This window comes from Argentina silus, assembly GCF_951799395.1.
Source record: "Argentina silus genome assembly, chromosome: X".
Classification (NCBI taxonomy): Eukaryota; Metazoa; Chordata; class Actinopteri; order Argentiniformes; family Argentinidae; genus Argentina; species Argentina silus.
This window is the reverse complement of record NC_139653.1, coordinates 1,227,041-1,254,255: the sequence shown is the minus strand read 5'-3', so window position 1 is coordinate 1,254,255 and position 27,215 is coordinate 1,227,041. Positions and strand designations below refer to the sequence as shown.

At 42.7% G+C, this 27,215-nt stretch overlaps 1 protein-coding gene across 1 annotated transcript in view; it reads right to left on the bottom strand.

Moving 5' to 3' along the window:
* LOC310823344 (disintegrin and metalloproteinase domain-containing protein 12-like) overlaps window positions 1-26,436 on the bottom strand; it is a gene marked incomplete at both ends in the record, with an annotated part of 146,657 nt that extends 120,221 nt beyond the window's left edge. Inside the window, 5 exons of the mRNA XM_083696188.1 lie at window positions 7,734-7,807; window positions 14,165-14,286; window positions 18,479-18,590; window positions 21,242-21,319; window positions 26,368-26,436. Coding sequence (XP_083552314.1) covers window positions 7,734-7,807; window positions 14,165-14,286; window positions 18,479-18,590; window positions 21,242-21,319; window positions 26,368-26,436 — 455 coding nt within the window. The remainder of the gene's footprint in view (window positions 1-7,733; window positions 7,808-14,164; window positions 14,287-18,478; window positions 18,591-21,241; window positions 21,320-26,367) is intronic.
* Window positions 26,437-27,215: the final 779 nt, after the last annotated feature.

Genomic DNA, 27,215 nt, shown 5'->3' with positions numbered 1-27,215 from the left:
GCGAAGAGGTTAGATGACCGGTTTCATTGGGTATATGTGGCCTCACATCAAAGTGCTGGATGCAGCTGACATCCAGTTGACGGAACGTTTCTCTGAAGGAAGCCTACAGATGCTAAACCAGTTGGATAAAGTGCTCCTCACTGGACAGATGGAGGATATTATCAGCCAATACCCAGATCTGAATCGTAGTTCACTTGAGGTGCAGTTGGCCATGTTTAAACTGCAGTATGAGTACAGCAACACCAGTAAAGAAGCAAGCATACTCAGAAGCCTACTGCCTGAGTGCTCCGAAGCGCTAACAAACACACCGCTACATGACAGTTTGGAACTCTGTCGGCCATTAGCATGACCCTGCGGTTGGCATGGAGACAGACAGGGGCCTAGTTCCAACACTTTAGACATGCATCCATCCATCCATCCATCCTTCCTCCTCCCGCCCCCTCCTCCCGCCCCCGCGAAGTTATCACTCATCTACAGTAACATGATTCGATTGGTCTTAAGCGAGGTTATCTATGCATTGCTTTGGCTTATCAAGTCATGTTAGATCATTGAGATTTCTTCAAGTAGAAACTCAGGTGAGACTTCTTGTTGTTGTGCCTTCTTCTTCTGCTGAAGCAGAGCGAAGTTATAGTGCCCTGAGAAGGCTCAAAACTTGGCTGAGGAGTACCATAAAACAGAGTCGTTTGAAAAGTGTGGCCGTCTGTAACATCTACCAAGAAAGACTAGATGAGTTAGACGATGGAAAAGTTTGTCAGCTCTTCGCCTTTGCAAACAAGTGTTTGGGGCCTTCACTTAGCCGTTTGGAGAATTACTTTTCATTTCTGAAGTGTTTATTTGCTCTGCATTCAACTGTGTAGAACCTCAATGACTTCTTAAATAATATGCATACCAATGTCTTTTAATTGGTAAACTGATTCAAGTTGATTTGAATAAATACATTTAGTTCATCAGTTAACTTAATTTACTGACATCCACTCATATGCATATTGTGAAAATTGGACATGTAAACTTACATAAAGCCACAATCTACAATTCAAACATGCACAAAGAACAGCCCCACCACATAAATCAAATAAAGTGTGACTTTAATGGACAAAAATCCCCCCCCCCCCAGTTATCATAGTAAAAGCACCCCCCTTTCAGCAATGTCATTATGATCATCTGCCTAGCTTTCACATACACTCACCTAACATTTTATTAGGAACACCTGTACACCTTCTCATGGTGGAGGTGGTGTAATGGTGTGGAGAATGTTTTCTTGGCACACTTTGGGCCTGTTAATACCAATCAATCATCACTTGAATGCCACAGCCTATTTGAGTATTGTTGCTGACCATGTGCATCCCTTCATGGCCACAAGTTACCCATCTTTTAATGTCTACTTCCAGCATGATAATGCACCATGCCACAAAGCAAAAGTTGTCTCAAACTGGTTTCATGAACATGACAATGAGTTCAGTATTCTTCAGTGGCCTTCCCAGTCACCACATCTGAATCCAATAGAACACCTTTGGGATGTGGTAGAACGGGACATTCACAGCTTGAAAGTGCACCTGAAAAATCTGCAGGAATTGTGTGATGCAATCATGTCATCATGGACCAGAATCTCAAAGGAATGTTTCCAACATCTTTACTTGTGGAATCAATGCACGAAGAATTGAGGCTGTTTTGAGAGCAAAGGGAGGCCCTACCCAGTATTAGTATTGTGTTCCTAATAAAGTGTTGGTGAGTGTGTAGATACTGTATAGTCCTCATAAAGCTATAGTATAGCTGTGATGATAATGTTGTTAGCTATGGTTAAAATAAAAATATATACTTTTAATCACATCCAAACCACATAATGTTTACTAAACCTCTTCGTTTATTGATTTGATCTCAGTGAATATCATAGTCAAGCTCTGATCCATCCGTCCTTCCACATCTTGAAACTACGTGGCGGGGCAACACATTCAACAGCTGTCACAGCACAGCAGCCAGCAGAAGTGTTGTTTGTTGTTGTTGTTGCTGTACCTTGCAGCAGCTTACAGAGGGATCATCAAATTTAAATAGAGAAATGACTTTTGCCCATTTAAACTGATCAGGAAATACACCCGTTATAAGAGAGTGATTTAATCATTTGCAATAATGGTTTAGAGATGGATGACAAACATGTTTTGAGTAAGCTGGGTTTTATCATCATGGTCAGAACCTGTTGTTTTGAGTTTAAAGATGATGCCAACTAGCTCATTTTTTAAAACTGGTTTAAATATGAATTACGTCAAAGGGTGTTGGATGTAAGAATAGGACGGCTGGCTATGTGGTGTCTTATTAGCGAGAGAGGGTCCAAAATTTATGAATAAATTGTTGAATTACTTTTCTGTTTAGGAGGGATCATTAAGTAATCATTTCATAAAATGTCGTAATAAGTATGTCGAAGAACAATATTTGGAAGCAAGCCTACTAACAATGGACGTGTTGAGCTGCTGCTCCATGAGCTAAGAAGCACTCCATTCAGACAGAATAAATAAAAACAGCTCTTCTGGTGTGCGCACACACACACACACACACACACACACACACACACACACACACACACACACACACACAAAAGCAGTAGAGTAAATGAGGGAGAGAGAGAGAGAGACGGGGTTCCAAGAAGGAGGCCAGACATTTCAGGCCCATTTCTCAGTCTACTGTTCAGATAAGTACAAGGGGCTGACAGAGAGCCAAAATCGCAACCAACAGACAGAACATGTAGGGCCAGATCCAAACAGACCTTTTCCTGGGTCAAATATTTACAGAACGCATCAAAGGAAAAAGCTGAAATGGGTTTTGGGATGTGTGAGAGGCTCTGTATAGTTCACTTTGCACTTCATAATCATAAGCCTTCTGTACACAGAGAGTGAGTGGGCCTCGTGGAGATTGAGGAATCAATAATAGAAAGGCAACACTGTACACAAACACAAAGCACAAACAGAGAACAACAGAGCAAACAAAGTACTGTACACACATAAGGTACCCCACACAAACAATGTACATAGAGGAACATTCTGTACACACACACACAGATGCAATCTTTCCGACTCTGTCCTTCTCTCCCCATCTCTCAAGCCTGGAGCAGCTCTATACCTGCCTGGGGTCAGAGTGCTGGGATGAGGGCCAGAAGGCTGCTAGCTAACATATTGGTTTATTCATTAGATTTGGTAGTCTGTTTACGTTGGGTAGCCCTAGACCATTTCACAATGGCCCTCGACCAGGTGTTAACTGGAACAAGGCCAAACAAGCGAAACTGTGTGTGTGTGTGCGGAATCCTGTAAAAGATAAGAACACTTACAGTAAACATCCCACAACTCTGCACAGAGCGACCATCTCTGCTTACTAAACACTTAGGTCCTCCTAATACATTTTACTTACTCACTCCTACTTAAAGCCAATAAAACAAACATGAATCTGAGAAAGTCTACATCTCTATACATTTCAAAGTACTCACTGCTCTATACCTGCTTGACTTAGGTTTAGATCTACAGTGTACTTTATGGGTGAAGTTAATTCCTTAGAATAACAAACTGTAACCTCTACGTGCTGAATACTTTACCTTTACTGTTTATGCCTCTTAAGTTTCAAGCAAATCTTTGTGCACTTTCACACAGGATGTATACAAAGCAAAGTCAACTAGTTTCTAATGAGATCACAACTTCCTCATGTGTCATGTTCATACATAGACGCATAGAGGATCATCAAGGTTATACACACATACACACAGAGGTCACACACCACCTGTGCATAGACGACACCAGACAAATATTGCCGGACACATCTGGAGGGGGTGAGAGAACCAGACAGGATGGGAAGTTGATGGGATCACTGGGGTTGGAGTTGGTGAGGTGTGGTGATGTGGGTGGCGAGTGTGGGAATGCCAACTACCAGGAGCTGACTAATCTCTCACAGTTGAGTCTAGGGGGCTTACATTGTGTTATAGTGTGTTTACAAAAATTGACGCTTGATGTATATACGTGAACAGTAGCTTCTGAGTTGTTTCAATTTGGAAATGGACAAATAATTGTCTGGCCGGAGAAATTCGATATGATGTCCTCGGATAAATGTCTTCATGTTCACTTCACTTCATGTTCCTGACAAGATAAATGTTGGCAATGTTTTTTGTGTTGAAAAACCATCAGGATGGTCCTGCGTGATTGTCAGAGATTTAATGCATGGCTCGGAACACAGTTTTAGCCAATCAGATCACACATTTCTCCACACTTGTTTTATAAAATATATTCATGGTTAGGAAAAGAAATCTTCCAAAGCACAAACATCTAGCCTCTTTTATGGTTCAGCCTCTCTGACGGGATGAGAGCTGATAAATAACCTGGCCTGCAGAGGACTCCTCCTCAAACCTGGTCTCCCTTTCCTGTCATCACTTTATTCCCTTCCAGACTGTGGAAAGTAACACTGTACATGGGAACAGGAGGAATCCTGGTGGAGTTTTGTGTATTTGTGAGATTTACTACATTTTCACATGAAGGACCTCCCGAGCCTGAGAGCTTTGGTTTGGGCCAGGTTTGAGGTCTGTTGCAGCCATTGGCTCAGACATATCTTATAGCTGGTTTTTTAAAGTGTTACCTATACCCTTTTTGGACACCATATAGGAGACATCATATTTTCCCCATAGCTTTGGAGAGATGGGTGACTGATAGTCATCTAGGTCTCATACAGTGGGCCAGTGGTTAATAGGGTCAGGCCGACATTGCAGCGATGGTCTACGTCAATACCGCTGCTGCAGCAGACACACAGTGTGAAGTGCTGCCGAAAGCCACTTGGTGACAAGAGCTGTGAAGGATGTTTGAAAAGAGAATGGTTTGCCTTATCAGCTTACCTATCAGATAGATTGGCAAAATCAAGTTTATGAATTACAGAGGTGAAGAGTGGAAATGGTTATCTTAACTAGAACCAATCAATGGGACCAACTCATGTATCCCTTTCCATTTTGAGGTCATTGTAGGTGTCATTATCAGTTATTAATTGCAGTAATTGCTTCTTTTTTTATTACTTTTTTATATATTGTCCAAATGCTTTCTCCCTCAACCTAGGTAGGGCACAATAACGCTTGATAACAAGTGTAAAGTGCCCTATTATTCTTTGACCAAGCGAAAATTGGAGAGACAAAACATTTGACCATCTTTTAAGCATAGCTCTCTACACACTGCATAGCCAAAGGGAAATGTTGATCTGGTTATTTACACAGCCATTCTAAGCATTCATTTTGCGGTCATTGTAGGTGTTGTTATCAGTTATTGATCACAGTAATTGTTTCTTTTTTATAGAGTAGTCCAAACGCTTTCTACCTCAACCTACAAGTTCACTTGACCAGGGCACAATAACAATCAACGTTCTAATTATTTGGTGGTATGTAGGCCATCTATTTGTAATTTCGAAAAAAGAACAATGCTAAAAAGTAAAAGAAAAACTAACAGGCGGATAACAGAGATGAAAAGATAAAGGTTTATTCATTTGAGTCCATATCAACGCTGTTGGAGCTTCTCTGTGGCTGACTATTGTTCCACTGACCACAGATGGTTGGTCGTTGATGCCCACTGTCTTGCATAATCAAGTGTTGATTTACCTACAAAGTTCAGATTGCCAGGTATACCACATGACACACAACCATTTCACCCCTCTGGAGGGGGTCTTTCAGTGGGATTGAGCTGGATAGATGTGGGGGGACATGCAGCGTTCGGCCTGTAGAGGGTGCTACCGGACTGTGGCCAGGGTCACGGGGGACGAGGCTTCGTTGCGCAGCTGGTGCGAATGAAGCCTCGTTTAACGAAATGGTTAAGATGTGTGTGCCTCTGCTTTCAGTAGGTCGGCTGGGAGCGAGAGAACGAGGACTCGACAGACTCCAACTGGAAAGTTGCTGAGTACACGACGGCTGGAAAGCCAAGACGGGAAAGTGACCGGAGATACGATTATCACTATTATCTTGAATAAACGGACTATTCCTTCACCACAATACTGCGTCTGCCTCCGTGTATGCACGAACCTTGTTACAATAGAAAAGTAGCCTATATAGGACATGAGAAGATGGCTGTGACAGAGATGCCTGTGCCTCTTGCATAGTGCGCAAAACGTTCAACTTCACCTTCCTCCACATTGCATAACAATGGCCAGGGTGCGAAGTCTGTTAATGACCCGCTTCAGATTTTCACCCCCTATTTAGATGGGGTGAAGTGGTGCAGGAGAGGTTGGCAATGGCATTATGATAAAGAATGTGTGTACAAAACAAGATGAAATTACATTATTGTATTTGTTTTAACGAAAAATCTGGATTCAGCCAACTGGTGAATCCAGTTCTCTATGGCAACTGTAGATAGTTAACCCTAACCCATCTCTGGCTCTGCACTCTCCTGGTTTGCATCCTACCTGTCCGATCGCTCTTACCAGGTGACATGGAGAGGATCGCTGTCCTCTTCACGCAACCTCACCACTGCAGTCCCTCAGGGCTCCTTCCTAGGGCCCTTACTGTTCTCCCTTTATACCAAATGTCTTGGCTCTGTAATTTCACATGGTTTCTCCTACCACTGTTACACTGATGACACTCAACTCTTTCTCTCCTTCCCCCCTCTGACTCACAGGTGGCGACACGTGTCTCTGTGTGTCTTGCAGACATTTTTGCTTGGATGTCAGCCCACCACCTCAAGCTCAACCTTAACAAGACTGAGCTTTCTTCCTCCCTGGGAAAGCCTGCCCTTACCAACACTTCTCCATCACAGTAGAGAACTCCACTGTGACCTCCCAGACAGCCAAGAATCTTGGGGTGATCCATGACAACCACTTATCCTGTGCAGCGAACATCACAGTGACAGCGTGCTCCAGATTCTTCCTACAACATCCGAAGGATACGTCCATTCCTCATGAGAGAAGCAGCTCAACTCTTGGTCCAAGCACTTGTGATCTCCTGCCTTGACTACTGTAACACACTCTTGTGGTGGTGGAACAAGCTTCCCACTGCTATCAGGACTGCGGAGTCACTACCTATCTTCCACCGTAGACTGAAGACCCATCTCTTCAGGCTACATCTTGACTGTCCCTCCTAAAGACCTCTTCACCCCCCACTACTCCTCTGTACAGTTCCTCTACTGTTAATAAAATAAAAAAGTAAAAGTAATCCTTCCTTTTTCTAGCATTGTGACTGCCAATGGCCCCTGGTCCTAGCATAGATTTAATTTTTTCTTATAATGACTGATGTATAGATGATTCACTTAGTTGAGACAAATGTACTTGTTGTAAGTCGTTTTGGAAAAAAGCGTCTGCTAAATGTCAAAAATGTAATGTAAAATGTTATTAAAGCGAAAAAAATCTCAGTTTTGTCGCATCTCTATTCACAAAGTTTTCAAGTCTTTGGGACCTGAGGCTTCCAGTAAACTATTCTATTTCACCTAGGGTATGTTGTTGCTCTCTCCTTGCAAGTTTTGTTGGTTATTTATGTTGTATTTGATTCTTACTTGATTCTTATTTGTTTCTTATATGAATGATAAATTATTCATTTGATTGATCCAAAATATTGTAACACTGGTGTCTGTCTCACGTTCTGTATTTTGAGTGAAAAAGTTGATTCCTACACAGGTAAATAAAGGTATTCTATTTTATTTTATTCAGAATCTATTATGTTCTATTGTATTCTTTCTGTCTATTGTTCTTTAGAGGGCAGTGTCTGTAGAGTAATGGAAGATACAATCTAGAGGTAGAGGACTTACTCATTTTTCTCCAGTGTCAGGACCAGCTGTTCACCTTCCCCCTCGACCACCAGCTGGAGTGACGCAGGATGACTCTAGAACACAAACAGACGACAAGGTAGGGTGAGGGGATGCACGTATGGCAAGTTTATCATGACAAAACTGGTCAGTAACAAACTGGACTATAGCCATAAACTGTACTGTACCTGACAATTTGAACTGGGCTATATGGACTATAGTAGACTACAAAACTGTAAAATATGTAAAAATGAACGCACATGCAATACAACCTGTATACCTGTATCGATAAATATCCAGAGACACAACCACTTTACTGTATATAGTACTATTACTTTACCCACTGTATACACACACATTGCACAGTTAGAAAAGGAGTTGGCAGCAGAGCATTTTGCTGCACGTTGTACTTATACATTGGGCAAAATAAACTTGAACTTGAACACATAATGCCTCACCTCACCACAGATTAATGTGAGGGATGTGCTTGAATGGCCTCACATAACGCTGCAATGTGGGGTTGTATTGGAGACAGTTTCAGTCTTAGATCGTTTTCCACAAATATTCTGTGCCTGTACTTTGTCTTCATGCTGGTGAGAGCTGAGAACCCAGTCTCACATAGGTAAGTTGTTGCAAAGTCTTAGTCTTGAAGTCTTAATGTCGCGATTTGCCAATTGAGGAGGCTCTGCGCGCAAGGCAATCCAGAAATCTGGCAGCGCCTTCTGGTTGAACACAGTTTTCATTGCCCCATTGGTGGATATCTCAATGAGGCTCTCTCGCTCAGACATAGGTAGGTGGCATGAGTTGTTGGAAGAAAAAGGATAACGAATCCAGTTATCTCTTATCTGTTTTGGGGAAGTGTTTCCCTATGTCACATTTGACACTGTCCGCAAGTCTGAGTTTGTTTGCACACACAAAATCGTGCAATGATGGGAACACTTGAGTGTTGTTTATGTTGACACAGTCAGACCAGAGTTCCAGCTTTTTAATCATGGCCTAAATTTTGTCCCGCACATTGAATATCGTCTCTGAGAGGCCCTGCAGTCCGAGATTCAGTTCATTCAGGCGAGTAAAAATATCCCCAAAATAGGCCAACCTTGTGAGCCACTCATCGTCATGCAACTTGTCCAACAAATCAAAAGGGTGGTCAATGAACATTTTAAGATCACCTTTCAATTAAAAAAAACATGCCAAAACGTTCCCCCTTGATAGCCACCGCACTTCAGTATGGAGTAACAGCGTTAAATGATCGCTGCCCATTTCGTTGCATAAGGCGGAAAAAAGGCATGAGTTCAGGGGCCTTGCTTTAACAAAGTTCACCATTTTCACCGTATTATTCAATACTTCAGTCAGGCTGTCAGGCATTCCCTTGGCAGCAAGCGCTTCTCTGTGGATGCTGCAGTGTACCAAAGTGGCATTGGGGGCAACTGCTTGCACTCGAGTGACTACTCCGCTGTGTTTCCCCGTCATGGCTTTTGCACCATCTGTACAGATTCCAACATATTTGGTCCATGTAAGTCCATGTGATGTTATAAAGCTGTCTAGTAGTCCAAAAATGTCCTGCCCAGTTGTCCTGGTTTCCAGCGGTTTGCAGAAGAGGATGTTTTCTTGAATAGACCCCCCATGAATATACCTGACGTATACCAATAGCTGAGCCAGGCCCGCTACATCAGTTGATTTGTCCAACTGTAATGCATAGAATTCACTGGCTTGTATGCAAAGTAGTAGCTGTTTTAAAACGTCTGCTGACATGTCACTGATGCGTCGTGACACAGTGTTGTCTGATGAAGGCATCTTCCGAAAAGTCCGCTTGGCATTTTCCCCCAACATTTTCTCATAGTATCTGTTGCTGTTAGACATGTAAGACACTTCTAGACCTGCCTTATTAATAGTATCTGTTGCTGTTAGACATTTCTTGGTGTTAGAAAGTTGTCTTAGTTGGCGCTCAAAAAACTCCTGTGGCTTGTTTTTCAAATGGTCATGTTTTGTTTCTAAATGTCTGCGCAAGAGCGAAGGTTTCAAAACGTTATTAGACAGAACCTGGGCACATATGACACACTGAGGCTGAGGGAAGTCCTTAGTCCCAGTGTAAGTGAACCCCATAGTAATATAGTCTTCGTTGTATTTGCGTCTCTTTGAGACTCCAACCTCCCTGTCAGTTTGGTGTTTTCCTAGGGCAGGGGTCTGTGACTCTTGGGCTGCTTCGTCATCACTGTCCATATTGGTGGCAGCTTGGCCAGCAGCACCAGTAGAGCTACAGCTAGCATCAGAACTGGTGGTCACACCTGTATGACCTGAGCAACTGGTTCCAATAACAGGGGCTTCATTTGTAGTACCAGTACAATTTTCTGTTGCCACTCTGAGTGTGGGCTGAACCTTTTTTTTTTATTTTTTTTTTTTACATTTATCCATTATTTTTTTAAAAATTTCTTTTCACTAATTAGCGGTGTGAAACAAGCTTACATGTCAGTGATGAAGAGCATGTATAACGGCAATTTTGTATTCCTTGGCGCGAGAGCATAAACACTGTTGTGATTGGTCAAGAGGTGTCTGCTCTCGTGCACTCATAGGCACAGGAAGATATTCACGCTAAATTTAAGAATTAAAAAATAGAGTATTTATTTATATTCTTTAATTTAGCTACAGCAGTTAAAGTCCATACATTATTGTTACCGAGGGCATCAGCTGATGCAAGGTTACACCGTGTATGTGTGTGTGTGTGTGTGTGTGTGTGTGAGTGTGTGTGCGTGCGTGCGTGCGTGCGTGTGAGAGAGAGACAGAGAGAGAGCGAAACGACAATGAGAGTGCATGAGACGAAGCGAGAGAATACTTCCATCACAATACATCTAATCAATGATTAGATGGGGCAAATATAACGAAAAGAGCAACTTAAATGTAGCCGATTCAAGGTTTCAATTGTGGCTTTTGCATGGCAGCACCACTCACTCAAGATGCCTTCCCATGCGCCTACATGCACTCAATCGCCAAAATAATTGTCATTTAAAAATGAAACCAAAGGTGATCAGATTGTCCAGTTCGTATTTATCACTTTTAGATTTTTCTCATTTTCTTTCTTATTTTCGTTTTCTTATTTAACATAATTAATGGCTTGTGTAGGCGGGATTATGTTCAGGCAACATTCGAGAAATGCGTTCCAGCTAAATTTAACGACCCTGCGCGATTCACACTGTCGGTTATTTTGTAGCCTAATTGATATTCTATTAACATTATCCCGTACATATTAGACATTGTGATAATATTATTCTGTTGGATAGCGTGCATGCATTTTTGGTACTGAGACTGCAGTCAGCTATTCAACAGGACTGTTTTATTTCGCGTACCCCCTAGATCGATCCACGGGTACGCGTACCCCACTTTGACAGTAGTGGCGATAGCCGTTACCTCAAAAACAGAGTAAACGTCAGTAGTGGATTAATGCAAATCAGTGTTCAGTAATACTCTGTCTGTAACTGGCTCTTTCTCGCTCATTATTGGGAGTTGAGACACCAATTTAGTATGGTTAGAAAGCGAGAGATTCTCAGCGAAATGGACTTGCAGTGTCGGACATTAGCTGTTGTGTTTCTGCATGCGCACACGTTTCGAAGAGGCAGCCACCAGAGACAGAAAGATATGCAAACCGAGTGTCGGGTAGGTCTCCATTTTGGAAAGGGCTTTTTGGACCATTTGTAAATTAAATGAACCAACTGACTGCTTGTCAACCCTACTTAATTTCCCCTCAAAGATAAAGAAGGACTATGTGGTGGTTAGTGATCAAGATTCGGTCTGTGACTCCATGGACTAGCTGTTCATTTGGAAATCAAGAGGAACATACCTAAAAAACTCTTTAGGACCTACATATGCCATCTATATCTAATAGTGAAGGTTAAACGGTAAAACATTCCCCTTTAGGAATAACAATATTGCAAAAAACCTACCACATCAACTTTTGTTGGAACTCAACAGCAAACTGATTTTCTGTTGTTTTTGCAGAGCTGTTTTTATTGTAGTACAGAAACAACATTTATGATAATCTGCTGCATATTACATAGTTGACTAACACTAATTTCCCCTGACCTTTTCATCACTCTGGGAAACAGGGCTGTGAGGCTGTCACAGACTATGTAATACACACACACACACACACACACACACACACACACACACACACACACACACACACACACACACAGAGAGCCCATGGGAGTGCTCAAACTGTCCCTTTCCCTAACAAATAGCTCCAAGTGCCTGTGGACCTGGACAACCCGGGGGTGTCAGAGGAAAAAGCTGTCTTCAAGGTGGGGTTAGAAAACCTCCTGGTAGTAAAAAGCTGTCTGGATTTATGTCCACTGTTCATGTTGTCATCAAAACAAATTAACTACATGAAAAAACATATTAACAGACCTACACACAGAGAGAGAGAGGGGGTCAGGGGGGGGGGGTAGAAAAAGAGGGAAAGACAGTTGGTGGGTTGATGGATAGACTGATTAGACAGACAGACAGACAGACAGACAGAGAGACAGACAGACAGACCAGCATCATCTTTGACAAATGAATCACTGCCCTGCATGGCTAGGACATATGGCTCCTGAGCAGTGAAACAAAATATGCAATGCTGACAGTAATTGAACTTTTGAGTCCTCAATAGGCAATTAAACCAGATTAATTTGTACCTAAATCTTGCCCTAACTACTTAACAAAAAACCCCTATATTTTCAAGAGACAGCATTGACCAATAGAAATGGCATAACCAACTTTAAAAAAACTATTGTTTTGATACACTGATACTCCCTAGCATCCAAGTAAAGCTCAACATTTATGTAAAGCCTGTCGTAGAGAGGGTAACATAACCAAGAACCCAACCCAGAACCCAGACCTTCTTAAGTGTTGTATTTCCTTCATGCAGAAGCCAGGAGTTGTATTTCCTCCATGCAAGAGCCAGGAAAACTGAATCCACCCAGGAGAAAAGCTCATACTGAGAAGGATAAATCTAAAGCTAAATCGCTGTTTTAAACATCGAGGGAGAATTCGACAACCATGTGTAACATTTATTTGAGGTCTTAGTGGCCCAGGTATGGGGGGCGGGGGAGGGTAGTGGTCATAGTGGCCCAGGTATGGGCCAGGAGCGTTGGGTTTCCCTACCTGAAGCTGCCCTAACAAACATGATTCCTGGACGTGCTGGATGTGTTTGCATAATAGCAAAGGCAATTGAAAATAAAGGATGGCAGAGATAAGTCTAGGGGCTCTGATTTGCATGTGCAAAAATGGGTAAAATGGGAGCAAAGTCGGCATCTTTACCTTCATATTTCTAATAGATGCAATGAGAAAAACTAAAACTCTAGTTGAATAATCAGCGTTTTCTGCTAAATATTATTAAAGACACGGTACAATACAAATCATGCTGTAGCAGAGTTTTCTTGCATTGGTAGGTATGTTTTGCTCTGCTCAGCACTATTTGCTCCAGCAAATTGGGGTTCTTTGTACTTCTTCCATTCCAATAACATTGGACAAAGAGAGTCAACGTTTTGGCATTGCGCCATTTTCAAGACCTGATACCTGAGCAGACGGCTTAGCTTGTGCAGTGCTGATTGTATCATTTTTGTAATAAAGGCAAAATGTGCTTACCAGCCATTATCAACTCAATGGACTTCATTATTTTAGCCTGTGTGAATACTCATTAATATTGCAAAGCTGAATGTAATTAGTCCTTATGCTTATAAATGCAAATACTGCATTAAATGTAGGTGGTCAAAAGAAGTGTATCAAAACAACGTCTCTTACAAATTCTTCATGTTATAACAGCTCTGAAGTGACAGTATTATTCTAGCCATCAGTCTGCTTCTGTAACAAGACTTGGGTTTAGTGTCCATTGCTACCTGATTTTGTCACAACTATAAAACCCAAATAGACCAGGAAACAAAATGTCACCGCCAATGAGGAGTGACTCTAGCCTCTAGTCAATCTTCCAAATTGTTTCAAAATGTTGGTTTCATTCACTGCTTACTTAGTGAGGAATAGTGAGGCCTGGCAAGTTTGGGGACTCACTACAAAACAGCGGTATGGCATATTATAATAGTAGTGTTCATTCAGCCTACCATTATAATCATCATTGATTACCTGATTAGAACTTAGTGGGAATGTGAGCTAATATTCTTGGAATGTTCTTGTTTTTCTGAGTAGCATCATGGCCAGAGATGAGATAACTGTCTATCAATCTCTGAGTAGCATCAGCCACTTAACCCTTGTTAACACTACAGAGCCCAACCAAGAGTAGAGCTTTACTGGGCTGGGCTGGTCACACATCCACCATAGTTGTTGGAAAAGTGCTGGTATAGACAGTATGATAGGAAAATATAAGAGACAGGACAGTATGGTTCAGGGTGGCCCTACACTGTGTAAAAGGCCCCCTCGGTGGCCTGTGTTATATTTATATTTACCTTGGAACGGAGCAGACTGAGTGGTCTGTGCTCTCCTTCCTCCAGTAGGATCGGTACCGTGGTGTCGTAGTGTTTGGGCCTCGCGGGGCCACCGTGCAGCCTGGTCTGGTCCAAACGTCTCCCTGTCAACAGATCAACAGGTAGTGATTAGGACTGAATAATCATTGTGATAAGGGGGTTATTGATAACTAGCTAATGGTAACACTTAACCTAAAGTGCCCTCATGGAGAGCATGCATAGTCATAGGAATGGATGACATATACCTAGGCTACACCTCAGGTTACACAGTAGTAAGTGTATACTGTTCAACCAACCATGCACTACTTAGCCAACATGCTGACATGGATTGGATTAACAGTGGTAGGGTGAATGAAACAAAGGGTTTAGAAATATACATGAACATACAGTCTATGCACACTATTATTCAAACACACAGACCATGTTCTAGTATAGACACTGAGAGGACCAGTATCAAAGAAGCCCACAGACATACTGTAACTGTCATCTACTATACTGTACTATGCTATACTGAGTGCACACTCTCCCTTCCTCTCTCTGTATCTCTTTCTCATTCTCTCTCTTGTTCTTCTGAGAAGCAGTTGTGTCCCCAAAGGGCCTCTGCAGTAAGACCACAGACACAACATCAATAATACATGCTTTTAAGCAGCTCATAAAGGAATCAAACCTTTTGTAATATCTCCAGACAGCACAGTACTGCACTGCAAAACTAGACCAAAACTACAGAAATGAAGTCTCTCTCTTTTATTCCTCTCTCACTATCTTTTACTCTATCTACCATATCTCTCCCCCTCTCTCTCTTTTTCTTTGTCTCTATTTCTTCCTCTCTCACTATCTTTTGCTCTCTCTACCATATCTCTCCACCTCTCTCTTTTTTCATTATCTCTCTCCTTCTTCCTCTCACTCCCTCTCTCTCTTTTTCATTCTCTCTCTCCTTCTCACTATCTTTCACTCTCTCTTGCTTTCTCTCTTTTTCTTTCCCTCTCTTCCCTCTCTTTTTCTCTCTCTACTATACCTCTCCCCTTCTCTTATGCTTTCTCTCTCTCTCTTTCACTTTTTTTGTTCATCGATTGTTTCACATTGAATTAAATTCCTGTTCCAGAGTGATGCAGGCATGTAAGGTGAAAGACAGACATAAAAACAGGAGAAACACGTGATATGTTAGGATGCTGTTAACATGAAAAACAATACAGTATGCTGCACACTATCCTGTGTCACATACTGTGATAACAGGCCCAGTGGGGTTCCTGTGTTTGCCCAGGAGGAAGTGATGGCAACACTGAGCCGAGGGAGGTGAAGGAGGAGGAAGAGAGGGAGGCCAGAGGGGATGTAATAAACCTGTTATCCCCACTAAGAATATGGGAACCAGAGTTGGGTACCAGTACACAGGGCTTCCTGAACTCTACAGCTACTGTATACACTAGGGCTGGGCTCTCTATATGGAGATGGTTCTAATGCTGTGAGTGTGTGTTTATGTTTTTGTTAATGCTTTAGTGACAAGGCTTGGGTGTGTGTGTGTGTGAGTGTGTGCCTGCATGCGTGCGGGCTTGTGCGTGTATCTGTCTGCCTGTCTGACAGTTCAGGCCTACGGTAGTGTCCCTACTGTCAAGTTTTAAGTCATGTTTATTTTTCCCCTTCAATGCACAGCTGGAAAAGTTTATCTCTCCCTCTCCTTCTCTCTCTCTCTCTCTCTCTCTCTCTCTCTTCCTCTTTAGGCTGACTGCATCTTTTTGAACATGAGACATATGACAGCAGCACATTTGCTTTTATGCCAGCTTCAAACAGGCTGTTCGACAGGTGAGAGAGAGCTCCCAGCATGGCCCAAACCCCATTTATCCACAGTGGTTAATATCCTGACAAGGGCACCAAATAAGACCTCCTGTTTTTATAGGATAATTTATCATGTGCCGACAGTAGTTTGTTGATTTTAGTGGTGAGTGAAAATCGCAACAGAGGGAGCAGTTTAACAGCGTCTGCCGCAGTCTACGGCTGGAGTATAATTAAAAAAGAGATGCAGGCAGAATGTTTTTAATAACGTGAAAGCGTTATATATACACTAACACTGTTTTAACACTGTTCTCACCCTAAATTAATTTGCTCCCTCTCACGTAGAAGTGTTCATTATTTACATGGTGTCGATAAAGAGAGATCTACCTCTGTGTGTGTGTCTGTGTGTGTGTCTGTGTGTGTGTCTGTATGCATGCCTATGCGTGTATGTGTCTGTGTGTGTGTCTGTATGCATGCCTATGCGTGTATGTGTCTGTGTGTGTGTGTGTATGCTAGTTAGGCAGGGTGAAAAGTAAACAGGTACAAATGCTGCACCTGTCATCTCACCCTCAGCTGTCAACACTCTCCTTGGAATCGAGGAACAAATTTGATGATCATTCACACATGCTTGATCTTTCCCGGGAAACATTTACAATTATAAATAAAATGGTTTCGTTGTCATATGTTCTCTGATAAGAATCTTGGAACGCTAACCACAGTCTTATTCCAAGAGAAATTTTCTTTTGGAGAGAGAGATTCTTTGTTCAATACAAACAGAATACATTACCTTTCTTTCACACCTGATAGTGTGCATACTAAGCAATGTTCTACTGTAAATCTGTCTCTTGAGGAGCACTGGGAGAAAGAGATAGAAGTAATGTATATGTGTGTGTGGGGGGGAGAGAGAGAGAGAGAAAAAATGAACAAGGGCAGGGAGGGAGTGAGAGGGAGAAGTGCTGAGAGGTAGAGGACAATAGAGAGAGAGAGCAGAGACTAACAGAGCACGGAGGTGGCCAAGTCGGCATCATTCTCTCCTTACTCTGTAATCACTGAGGTGCCTCCCTGGCTCTGGTCCTATATGTAACTGAACTTCTGCTTCAGTTCTACATTCCTATTACACATTGAGGCTTCATCTAGAACTATATCTTGGGACACATTTTCATTAAACATAACAGGTGAAATTACAACAGCGCTGAGACGCTGTCTTGCCTGCACTCAGGTGGTGAAGTAGCGGTAAAAGAGATGTGTTTGCGACAAGGAGCAGGTCAAGTGCCATCAATGACTCTTTCATTGAGCCACTGACTGCATTCACTCACTCATCCCTTTCATATAAAAAAGGCAGGTCAAATCCATTCTGTAAAATGTGTTTCTTTTTAGTGCCTGAGCTTCCATTCTAAAGCAGCATTCTCTAGTGTTGCCCTTATCTCATCACTGAAAATACACAGTACAAAGGAAGCACCATTCATACCATTCATGCGACACAGGCCTCCTTTGAACATGGCGGTTATGGTTTCAGGGCTAACGCTGTGACATCAAAGTAAAGGCTTTTACAATTCTTCTTGTTAAGCCTCACAGTACACCCACTTCACACACAATAAAAGACACCAGTCGTGCCATTCAGCTAATGAAACAGACACAAAGGCAATATTGTTTGACAAAGTAGTACACTGAACTCATATACTCTACGTTGACAATGGCAATGGTTTTACATACCTCAGAGGCTAGAGGCAACCTGAAAACAAACTCCCTTAATTAAAACAGCATACACCACAGTGCCTCCTCTAAAGGCTCACACTCAGAGCTGCATATGTTATCTAGTGGAACAAATACTATATCTTCTCCCCTGTGAAGCATGAAATGTTGCCAGAATTAGGACAGATAGTAATTCTCTTCATGTTGGATCAAGTGCTATAAGTACAAAACAAACAAACAAACTACGTTTTATTCGCCAATCAACTGTTTGGAATGTGATATTTTCTGATGTGAGCTGGAGTCCCAGCCCTTATGAGGTAATCATTCTCAGTCTGTGTACGTGCGTGCGTGCGCACATTTGTGTGTGTGTGTGTCGGGGGGGACCCCCTCTGGATCAGAGAGAGTGCTTGAATGGCCCTGCTGCTAACACCCTCACTCCCTCCCAGTGATAACACAGTCTAGGCATGCAATAATTACACCGGGGCTAACTGGAAGAGCAGGTGTTAATCTTGGATGTTGGACCCCCACCCCTATTTCAGACAGCCCAGCCCATTAGCTGATGATTGGGTAAACATTGGGCCATGTGGATCATGGTGAAATAATGGTAATGTGAGATCCCTCACCACTTAAGCCTGTTCTGTTTAAGGTTCCAGATGTGAGTGTGTGTGTGTGTGTGTGTGTGTGTGTGTGTGTGTGTGTGTGTGCGCGTGTGTGCGTGCATGTGTGCATGCATGTCTGTGCGCGTGCGTATGTGCGTGCATGTCTGTGTGTTTGTGTGTGTGTGTGTTTGTTAGCGTTGGTCCCTCATCCTTGAGCTGTGGGTTGCCTTGGATCTACCTCCAACACCCACTCCCACCCCCCCAGGAGCAGCAGTGGAAGCATGGGGGCCAACTGGCTCTCTGGGGATCCAGGATTCTGCCATGGAGCCCTGGGGAGTGGGCTTGGAGGTCTGGGGATTAACAGCAATTTATCAGGCTGTGCTTGTGAGGTACTCCAACTCACCTCAGTGTTTCCAACGTGACAGTTTTAGTAAAGAAATCTACTGTACCTAAGAACACACGCACACTTCGGAATATATATTCCGTAGAGGCGAAAGGCAGGTCCATCTCAATTGAATATGAGATGATATCCATTGTCTTCGCCAATCAGGATTTCACCATTGTCTCAAGAAAACATTCACCACACAAACTAAATCTTACGTTGGCAAAATATTGGTATCCCGATATAAATGAAAGCTTTGCTTGGATGTGAATTGGCAATGCAATGTGGGAATTCTATTCTAGTTTACAACATAGGTAGAGAATAATAGTGATCATGCAACGGCTACCATATTGTATATACAGTATATAGTAAGAAAGTCTAGACCATACCAGATGAGTATCTATACAATAGCATTATTTTGCACTGTGACCTCATGACCCCCTGAAGTATGATAAAGGAAAATTCACTGAACACTCAAGTTTGATCTATACATGTTGCACTGGATTTGAACCGCAGTCTCCTACATACTCAACTACTTTACTAGTCACTGAGCTATGGAAAGATGGAGGTGTTCTGGTATTTAAAGTGTGTACTCTGCAGTCATGGCCTGGGAGAATAGCTCATTCTCTGGTTCCTTTTTCATTTTTTTCCGGGCAAAAAACACCCATTGGAATACAATTGAAGGGGCTCCATTTGGACACAAGCAGTATTTGAACCTCCACACTTCATTTAAGTCCACTGAGCTGTAGGAGCAACTCATCCTGTGAGAATCAACTTAAGTAATTGTAAAGATGTCCATTGTACACAGAGGCAGACGCAATGGTGTAGTGAGGGAAAGGTCCCGTTTATTTATCAAGTCTTTACTAATTTGGCTTTTCAGCCCTCCAAAACCAAACACTCGGAGACTTTCCCTCGAACGCAGAGGCACACACATCTTAAACCATCTAGTCAACGAGGCTTCATTTGCAACAGGTGTGCAACGGAGCCTCGCTGACGTCACCCTGGCCACGGTCCTGTAGCTCCCTCTACAGGCCGAACGCTGCATGTCCCCCCACATACCCCCACCGCCCGACACAGGCCGGGGACACGACGGCCGACAACCTACTCCCCCCCCCCTGCACTGGAGAGGAAGTCTACATGGGGCTACACCAGTCACTGCGGGACTCCTCGACCACACCCAGCTCCAGCATGGCTTCCAATTCCCTGCACACAATGTCTCGTTTGTGTACCGGTAACCTATAGGGACGCGTGCGCACCGTTAAACCCGGCTGCGTTTCTATATGGTGGTCGATAAGCGTAGTCCGACCGGGCAGGGGAGAGAACACGTCGGCGAACTTAGCTTGCAAATCTGCAACGTCCATGGCCCGGCTAGCTCAGTCGGTAGAGCATGAGACTCTTAATCTCAGGGTCGTGGGATTGAGCCCCACGTTGGGCGCCACTGTAAAGATGTCCATTGTACACATCGCCGCCTCACCGCGGCCCAAGACAAAGAAGGAGGTGAGGGCCTTCCTGGGGCTGGCTGGCTATTACCGGCAAGTGTCTGTCTGTCTCAGTCAGCATGCTCCTTTACCAGGTGTAATGGGTATTGACTGTAAAGATATCCATTGTACACAGAGGCAGACGCAATGGTGTAGTGAGGGAAAGGTCCCGTTTATTTATCAAGTCTTTACTAATTTGGCTTTTCAGCCCTCCAAAACCAAACACTCGGAGACTCTCCAGTCTCCGTCCTTCTCCCTCGAATGCAGAGGCACACACATCTTAAACCATCTAGTCAACGAGGCTTCATTTGCAACAGGTGTGCAATGGAGCCTCGCTGACGTCACCCTGGCCACGGTCCTGTAGCTCCCTCTACAGGCCGAACGCTGCATGTCCCCCCACAGTAATCACATCTCATATAAGGTTACTCACACCTTTACTCACACCACGTTTGCTTGTACTTTATGATGACAATAATAATAATATCAGACACTGGGAATGCTGTGCATTCCTGAGTGTCTTTTACAAAAGAGCATTGTAAGAACAAGGTACATGTGGTGCATCTGTAGAAGTTCGTAAGGATCAAATTTCCATCATAAGGATCAAATTTCCTTAGCTGCCTGAGGAAAAACAGGCACTGACGCGCCGTCTTGATCACAGCGTTGGAGTGGTGTGACCATATTAAGTCCTCGGTGACTTAAGTCCACCAAGGAACTTGAAGCTGCTGACTCTCTCCCTGCAATGTGGATGGGGGCGTGGTCCCCTTCTTCCTGCCCTGAAGTCCACTATCAGCTCCTTAGTTTTACTGATGTTCAGGGAGAGGGTGTTGTCCTTGCATCAGTCCACTAGGACTCTTACCTCAACCCTGTAGGCTGACTAGTCATTTTTGGTGATCAAGCCAACCACAGTGGTGTCATCAGCGAACTTTATGATGGAGTTGGAGCTGTGCGTGGCCACACAGTCGTGGGTGAACAAGGAGTACAGTATGGGGCTGAGAGTGGATGAGGTCACCTCCTAGGGTCTACCCGTCAGGAAGTCCAGGATCCAATTACACAGGGAGGTGTTGAGACCCAGGTCCCTGAGCTTAGTGACGGGCACAATGGTGCTGAATGCTGAGCTGTAGTCAATGAATAGCTTTCTCACCGTGTCCAGATGGGATAGGGCGGAGTGCAGGGCGTAGGCGATGGTGTCATCTGTGGATCTATTGGGGTGGTATGCAAACTGAAGAGGGTCCAGAGTGGCAGGTAATGATGAGTTGATGTGAGACTTAACTAGCTTCTCGAAGCACTTCATGATGATTGGGGTGAGTGCGACAGAGCAGTAGTCGTTATCTCTGAGGACACGGCCAAGGATGCCGTCTGGTCTGGCAGCTTTGCGGGTGTTGCCATGCCTAAAAGTCTTCCTCACGTCAGCTGTGTTGATTGCTAGCAACTTGTCCTTGCGAGTCGATCATGTCGGTGTAAGGAATAGTGGGCTAGTTTAATGGCTGCGTCTGGTATCGATTGAGATAGCCATGACTCGGTGAAGATGAGCGTGTTGCAGTCCCTGATGTCTTGTTAGAAAGTAATCCTCCCCCTGAGTTCATCCAGCTTGTTGTCCAGTGACTGGACATTGGCAAGGAGAATAGTTGGGAGAGGTGGACAGGTCTTGCAGTGTCTCACTATGACCATGACACCAGCAACGTTTCTTTGCCCACCGGCGGCGTTTCTTTGCCCACCAGGTCAATGCTCTCTAAGAGACTGCGAGAAACACTTAAACCATGTCTTCTATAAAGTCCTTTGTGTAACATTGAGTGGAGCTCAGCTGATATCCTGCTGACATCAGACCCAGGTTCAGTGGGTAACCTTCTGTGTGATTCTGAAACATATTTAGTTTTTAGAGCCGTACAGTGTGAGCACATCCTACTGAACATACAACTCAGCTAGCTAGCAATGGTGAGATAATAATATATGCCATTTAGCTGACGCTTTTATCCAAAGTGAGTTACACTGCCATAAGTGCATACATTTTCAGTATATATGGTCCCAGCGCATATCAAACCCACAACCTAAGTGTTGTTAGTGCCATGCTTTACCAACTGAGCCACAGAGAACTATAATGCAGATACACTACATAGCCAAAAGTATGTGGACAACCCTAACCTAATTAGTGGGTTTGGCTATTTCAGCCACACCCATTGCTAACAGGTGCATAAACACAAGCATACAGCCATGCAATCCCCAGAGACAAACATTGGCAGTAAAATGGGTCGTACTGAAGAGCTCAGTGACTTTCAAAGTGGCACTGTCGGAGACACTATCTCAGGCATCAATTTCTCTGCAGTTTGAGAAGCCCCTTCTCTGCAGCAGTTGGAGACCAATCTCGCTGTTAAGAATTCTAACTAAAGTCCTTTCCACCTGTCTCCAACAAGTTGTTCCAGACCTCATATCTACTGATCACACAGGTTTTATCCATGGGAGACATTATTTTTTTAACACAAGGAGATTGTTGGACATAATTCACTCACCAGGCTCTGAATCCCCTGAATTTGTTCTTTCATTGGATGCGTAAAAGGCCTTCAATAGGCTGGGTTTAGTTAAGATTTTATTTCATGGATTAAAGTATTATATTCAGCCCCTGTAGCTTCAGTCATCACAAATGACATACATTCAGCGTTCTTTCCTCTCAAACGTGGAACGAGACAGGATTACCCACTTTCACCATTGCTATTCTCAATCGCCATCAAGCCTTTAGCTATTTGGCTCCGTAGTGAGGTAAAGTTTAAGGGTATTGCAAGAGGAGGGGTGACTCACAAAGTGTACTTGTATGCTGATGATTTACTTTTTGATATATCCAAGCCAACCTCTTCCATCCCTGTTATTTTGTCTATATTGGAGCAGTTTGGAAGGTATTCAGGATATAAGCTCAACTTGCAGAAAAGCAAAAGCAAAATTTTTCCTATAACCCCTGTGTCCACAAGAATACCTCACTCAATCATTCCTTTCAAATGGACAGATAGTGGGTTTAAATATTTAGGCATCTTTATCACTAAGTCTTTCCCTCTTATGTTCAAGGAAAATTTCCTCACATTATTAGAACGTTTGAAAGAAGATTTTAACCATTGGTAAACTCTACCTCTGTCGCTGGATGGTCGCATTAGTCTTGTCAAGATGGTTGTCCTACCCAAGTTTTTGTACCTCTTCCAACATATCCCAGTGTTTATTAAAATAAGCTTTTTTACAAAATTAGACCAGACTATTACATCCTTTTTATGGGGAAACAAACCGTGGCGCATCAAGAAGGTCTATCTCCTACAGCCTAAGATAGTGAGGGGGGGGTGGCTCTCCCTAATTTTCTCAAGTACTATTGGGCATGTAGCATTCAGACACTTCAAGGGAATCAAAACCATTATTGATCTGTACAGCAAAGGTTTTTTTTTCTGAAAGTTGTCTGAAAGATTCCAGTTACCTAGATCTCATCTTTTCCGCTATTTCCAGATCAGACATTTTGTACAGAAGGAATTTTCAGAATATCCAAATCAATCTACTCTTTCTCGAATTGATTATCTTCTTTCTTTAAATCTCAATATAAAGAGCCTAATCTCAATCATACACAAGGAAATAGGTTCTACCAAACTTGAATCTCTTAATAATCTCAAAGTTGCTTGGGAGCAAGACTTGGGAGTGGAGCTAACAGACGAGGCATGGGAGACTGCTTTAAAGCTGGTGCACACTTCATCAATATGTGTAAGACATGGTTTGATACAATGTAAGATTTGACACCGTGTTCATTATACTAATGCTAGACTAGCAAGGATATTCCCTGGTACACGTGATGCATGTAACAGGTGTAAACAACCTGCTGACCTGATCGATATGTTTTGGACCTGCCCTTGTTTATTTGAATTTTGGTCAGACATATTTAAATCCTTTAAGGATATATCTGGAATAGACATTCCACCCAATCCTCTTACAGCCCTGTTTGGTGTTCTTCCTGAGACCAATACTCCTTTGCATCTTAATAGAGTTATGTATTTTACCTCTCTCTTGGCTAGACGCCTCATACCCCTTAAATGGAAACATGTATCTCCGCCTACCCATAGTAGATGGATCAAAGATGTATTACATTGTATCAAGCTGGAGAAGATTAGATTTTCCATGAAAGGCTCATGGAGAAACTTTGAAAAAATATGGATACCTTTTCTGGACTATGTAAAGACCTTAACAGTTATCCCAGAGGATGATGATAACTAGAGCTCTTAGATAGAATGCCATGCACCCACACACACACAAACTTTTTTTTTTATTTTTTTATTATTTATGCATTTATTTTCCTTTTATCCTTCCCTTCATTTTATTTATTATTATTAAAGGTATTTTTCCACTTAGAAATTCATACGGTTCTTTTATTTATTAATTTATTTTTATTTTCTTATTATTAATATTATTTTCTGCTGCATATCTCTGCTGTGGGGAATGGAAGGAGGGGAGGGGAGGGAAGGGGGAGGAGTGGAGGGATTGGTTATGGGGATTGCTTGTGTTTATTTTTTGTCATATTGGAAAAAATGTAAAACCCAATAAACAGATTTTTTTTAAAAAGAAGAAGAAAGAAACTGATCTGAGAACAACCACTATGGCTAAGTGTATGGTGGTGGGTAGGAGAGGGAGGGCAGAAACGGATCTGAGAACAGCCCTATGGCTAACAGACTGAGACTCTCATTAGAACCCCTCTCTGATCAAAGGACACTTCTCACACATTTCAGAGGTGATCTGGACAGCCCAGCCCAGAATCCCGTTAGTGTATCTCTATCTCTTGCTTGCCCCCCCCACCCCCGACCCCACCACACACACACACACACACACACACACACACACACACACACACACACACACACACACACACACACATACACACACACACACACACACACACACACACACTCTCCCACTAATACAAACATAGAAAGATAAAACCATAACATTCCTCATTTTATTTATTGTACATCTAAACTGAGTGTAAACAGGCGATGTACATCAGTTAAACTCATTACACTCTTCCACCCCACATTGCTGTTTACTTATTGTCTATTTCACTGAGAGGAAACAATAGACACAGGACGCACCACATCAGCAAACCTCTCTTCCTCTATCTCTTTATTTATTTTTTTCAAATGGGGATAAACCAAAACTTACATCACTGCGGAGGTAAGTATAATACAATTATCAGACACAAACTTGTGGTACACGTGTACAATAAAGTCTATTCGTTGATCCCATCTAGATGATCTCATAAACATTTTAAATTAAGAGTTCATAATCCATTATAAGGGTTTTATTTTTTACATTAAACAAGTTTGATAATCTGTTTCGATTGGTTAACACACTCACCCTAATGATAGTGACTCAGACATTTGATACATTAGCCCACTTACTGTACGATCACTCACACAACCAAGGAAGGAACAGCAAGGAAACAAAACTGTCAGCAAAAATGAAAATAGTGAGCCTTAATTACTTACCGTCATGTAAATTGAGAAGTGTGTTGACTGTATTGCCCATTGGCAGGGGCACGAAAATATGAAAAACAATAAAAAACGCAAAGTTATTCCAACGCCAATTTCTCATGTTGCCAGGCGGCTCGCAGAAGAAAACGCGTTCGGGTTGTGCTATGGCAGCACTCGCATAACATGCAGTTCGGGGTTGACTGACAGGATGCTGGATGCGGGAAACAGAATCATCAAGATTAAAACACACGAAAAAATCCAGTCAGACACCTAGAAATAGAGGTACTACGAAGGAGGAGCTGTCAAAAACGTCCCATCAGATCCGAGCATGTTCAAAACGTGCCGTGCGCTCAAGGAGTTAGCAATTATCTCTTCAAGAGTGCTTAAATGTGTTAAAGAAAGCGTTAAAACGTAACGTCAGGAAAAAAGTACGATACAGAATAAGTTTGTACATGACACAGACAGAATCATACTCTTTTACATCAGGCTGCAGAAACACTCGTAGGCAAGGCTTGACTTTCCATGTGCGATCTACGTTGGGTCCTAGCGCTACAGCATGCCCAAATGACCAATTGATGGCGTATTGTAGATGTATTAATATGGACAACTAATGGATAATAATTAGACCCAAAATGTCGGCAAATGTTTTTTTTACCCTCCCCTGGTCAATAACGATGAATGCATTTAGTTCAAATTTGCAAACACAGACTGTTTTTGTCCATATACTTGACCTTTTTTTAGTTTGCCTCAGGGACACACAGTAAGATATATCCTTCAATCATGTCACAATACAGGCGATGATGGACCCGAGACCCAGACCCTGACCCTGACCACGGCTGAGTTTGACGCCCGCCATACCTATTTAGGCATAATCTGTTCGTCTGGTCTGTGTACACTGCTCATCAGATTGACAGATGTCTCTTAGAGGGAGTTTGCACTGTGGCTCAGGCAAACTGCAAAGAAAATGATGGGCTGGACCAGGTTGTGTGTATGCATTTACAGTGTATTGTAGGACTGGAGACAAGATGAGTGCAGCACACTTTGCCAGACCATAAAAAAACCTCAGGTCCCTCAACATTTTCAGCCTTATAATGTCTTAAATCGTCTTAAATTTGTTTTTGAATGGTTGTAATCTCTCATTATAAGATGGCCCTGCCTGCGACTTCTAAGCCCAGATGTAACCCTCGCATCATGAGGATGTCTCTTGGGATAATGGTTTACTTAACCTTAAACCCAGAAGAGTCTGAGTAAGTGAGGCTACAATTTACTGTACGTATGTGGCATCCATGTAAGAGGTCCCTAGTTCTAACCCGCCAATTACAGTAGGGGGGAGTTATAATTAGGGGGGAATACAGTAGGGGGGAATATAATTCAGATCTAAAGTAAAAATATAACATTATTATTATAAATATTCATGTGTTGAACAGGTCACTGTTTCACACCTGTCGTTCAAGATATCCACTGTTATCAGTCTATCCAGAATAAATGGGAGATAAAAAGAGAGACATTTGTGTCCTGGGCCTTCACTCCTACACGGCTAGATGTATGCAGCTGAACTTAATATTTTGGTGATGTTTAAGCATGTTTGAGAGAAGGTCATGATGAACAAGCATGTCGTGTGTGCGGAGACTCAGC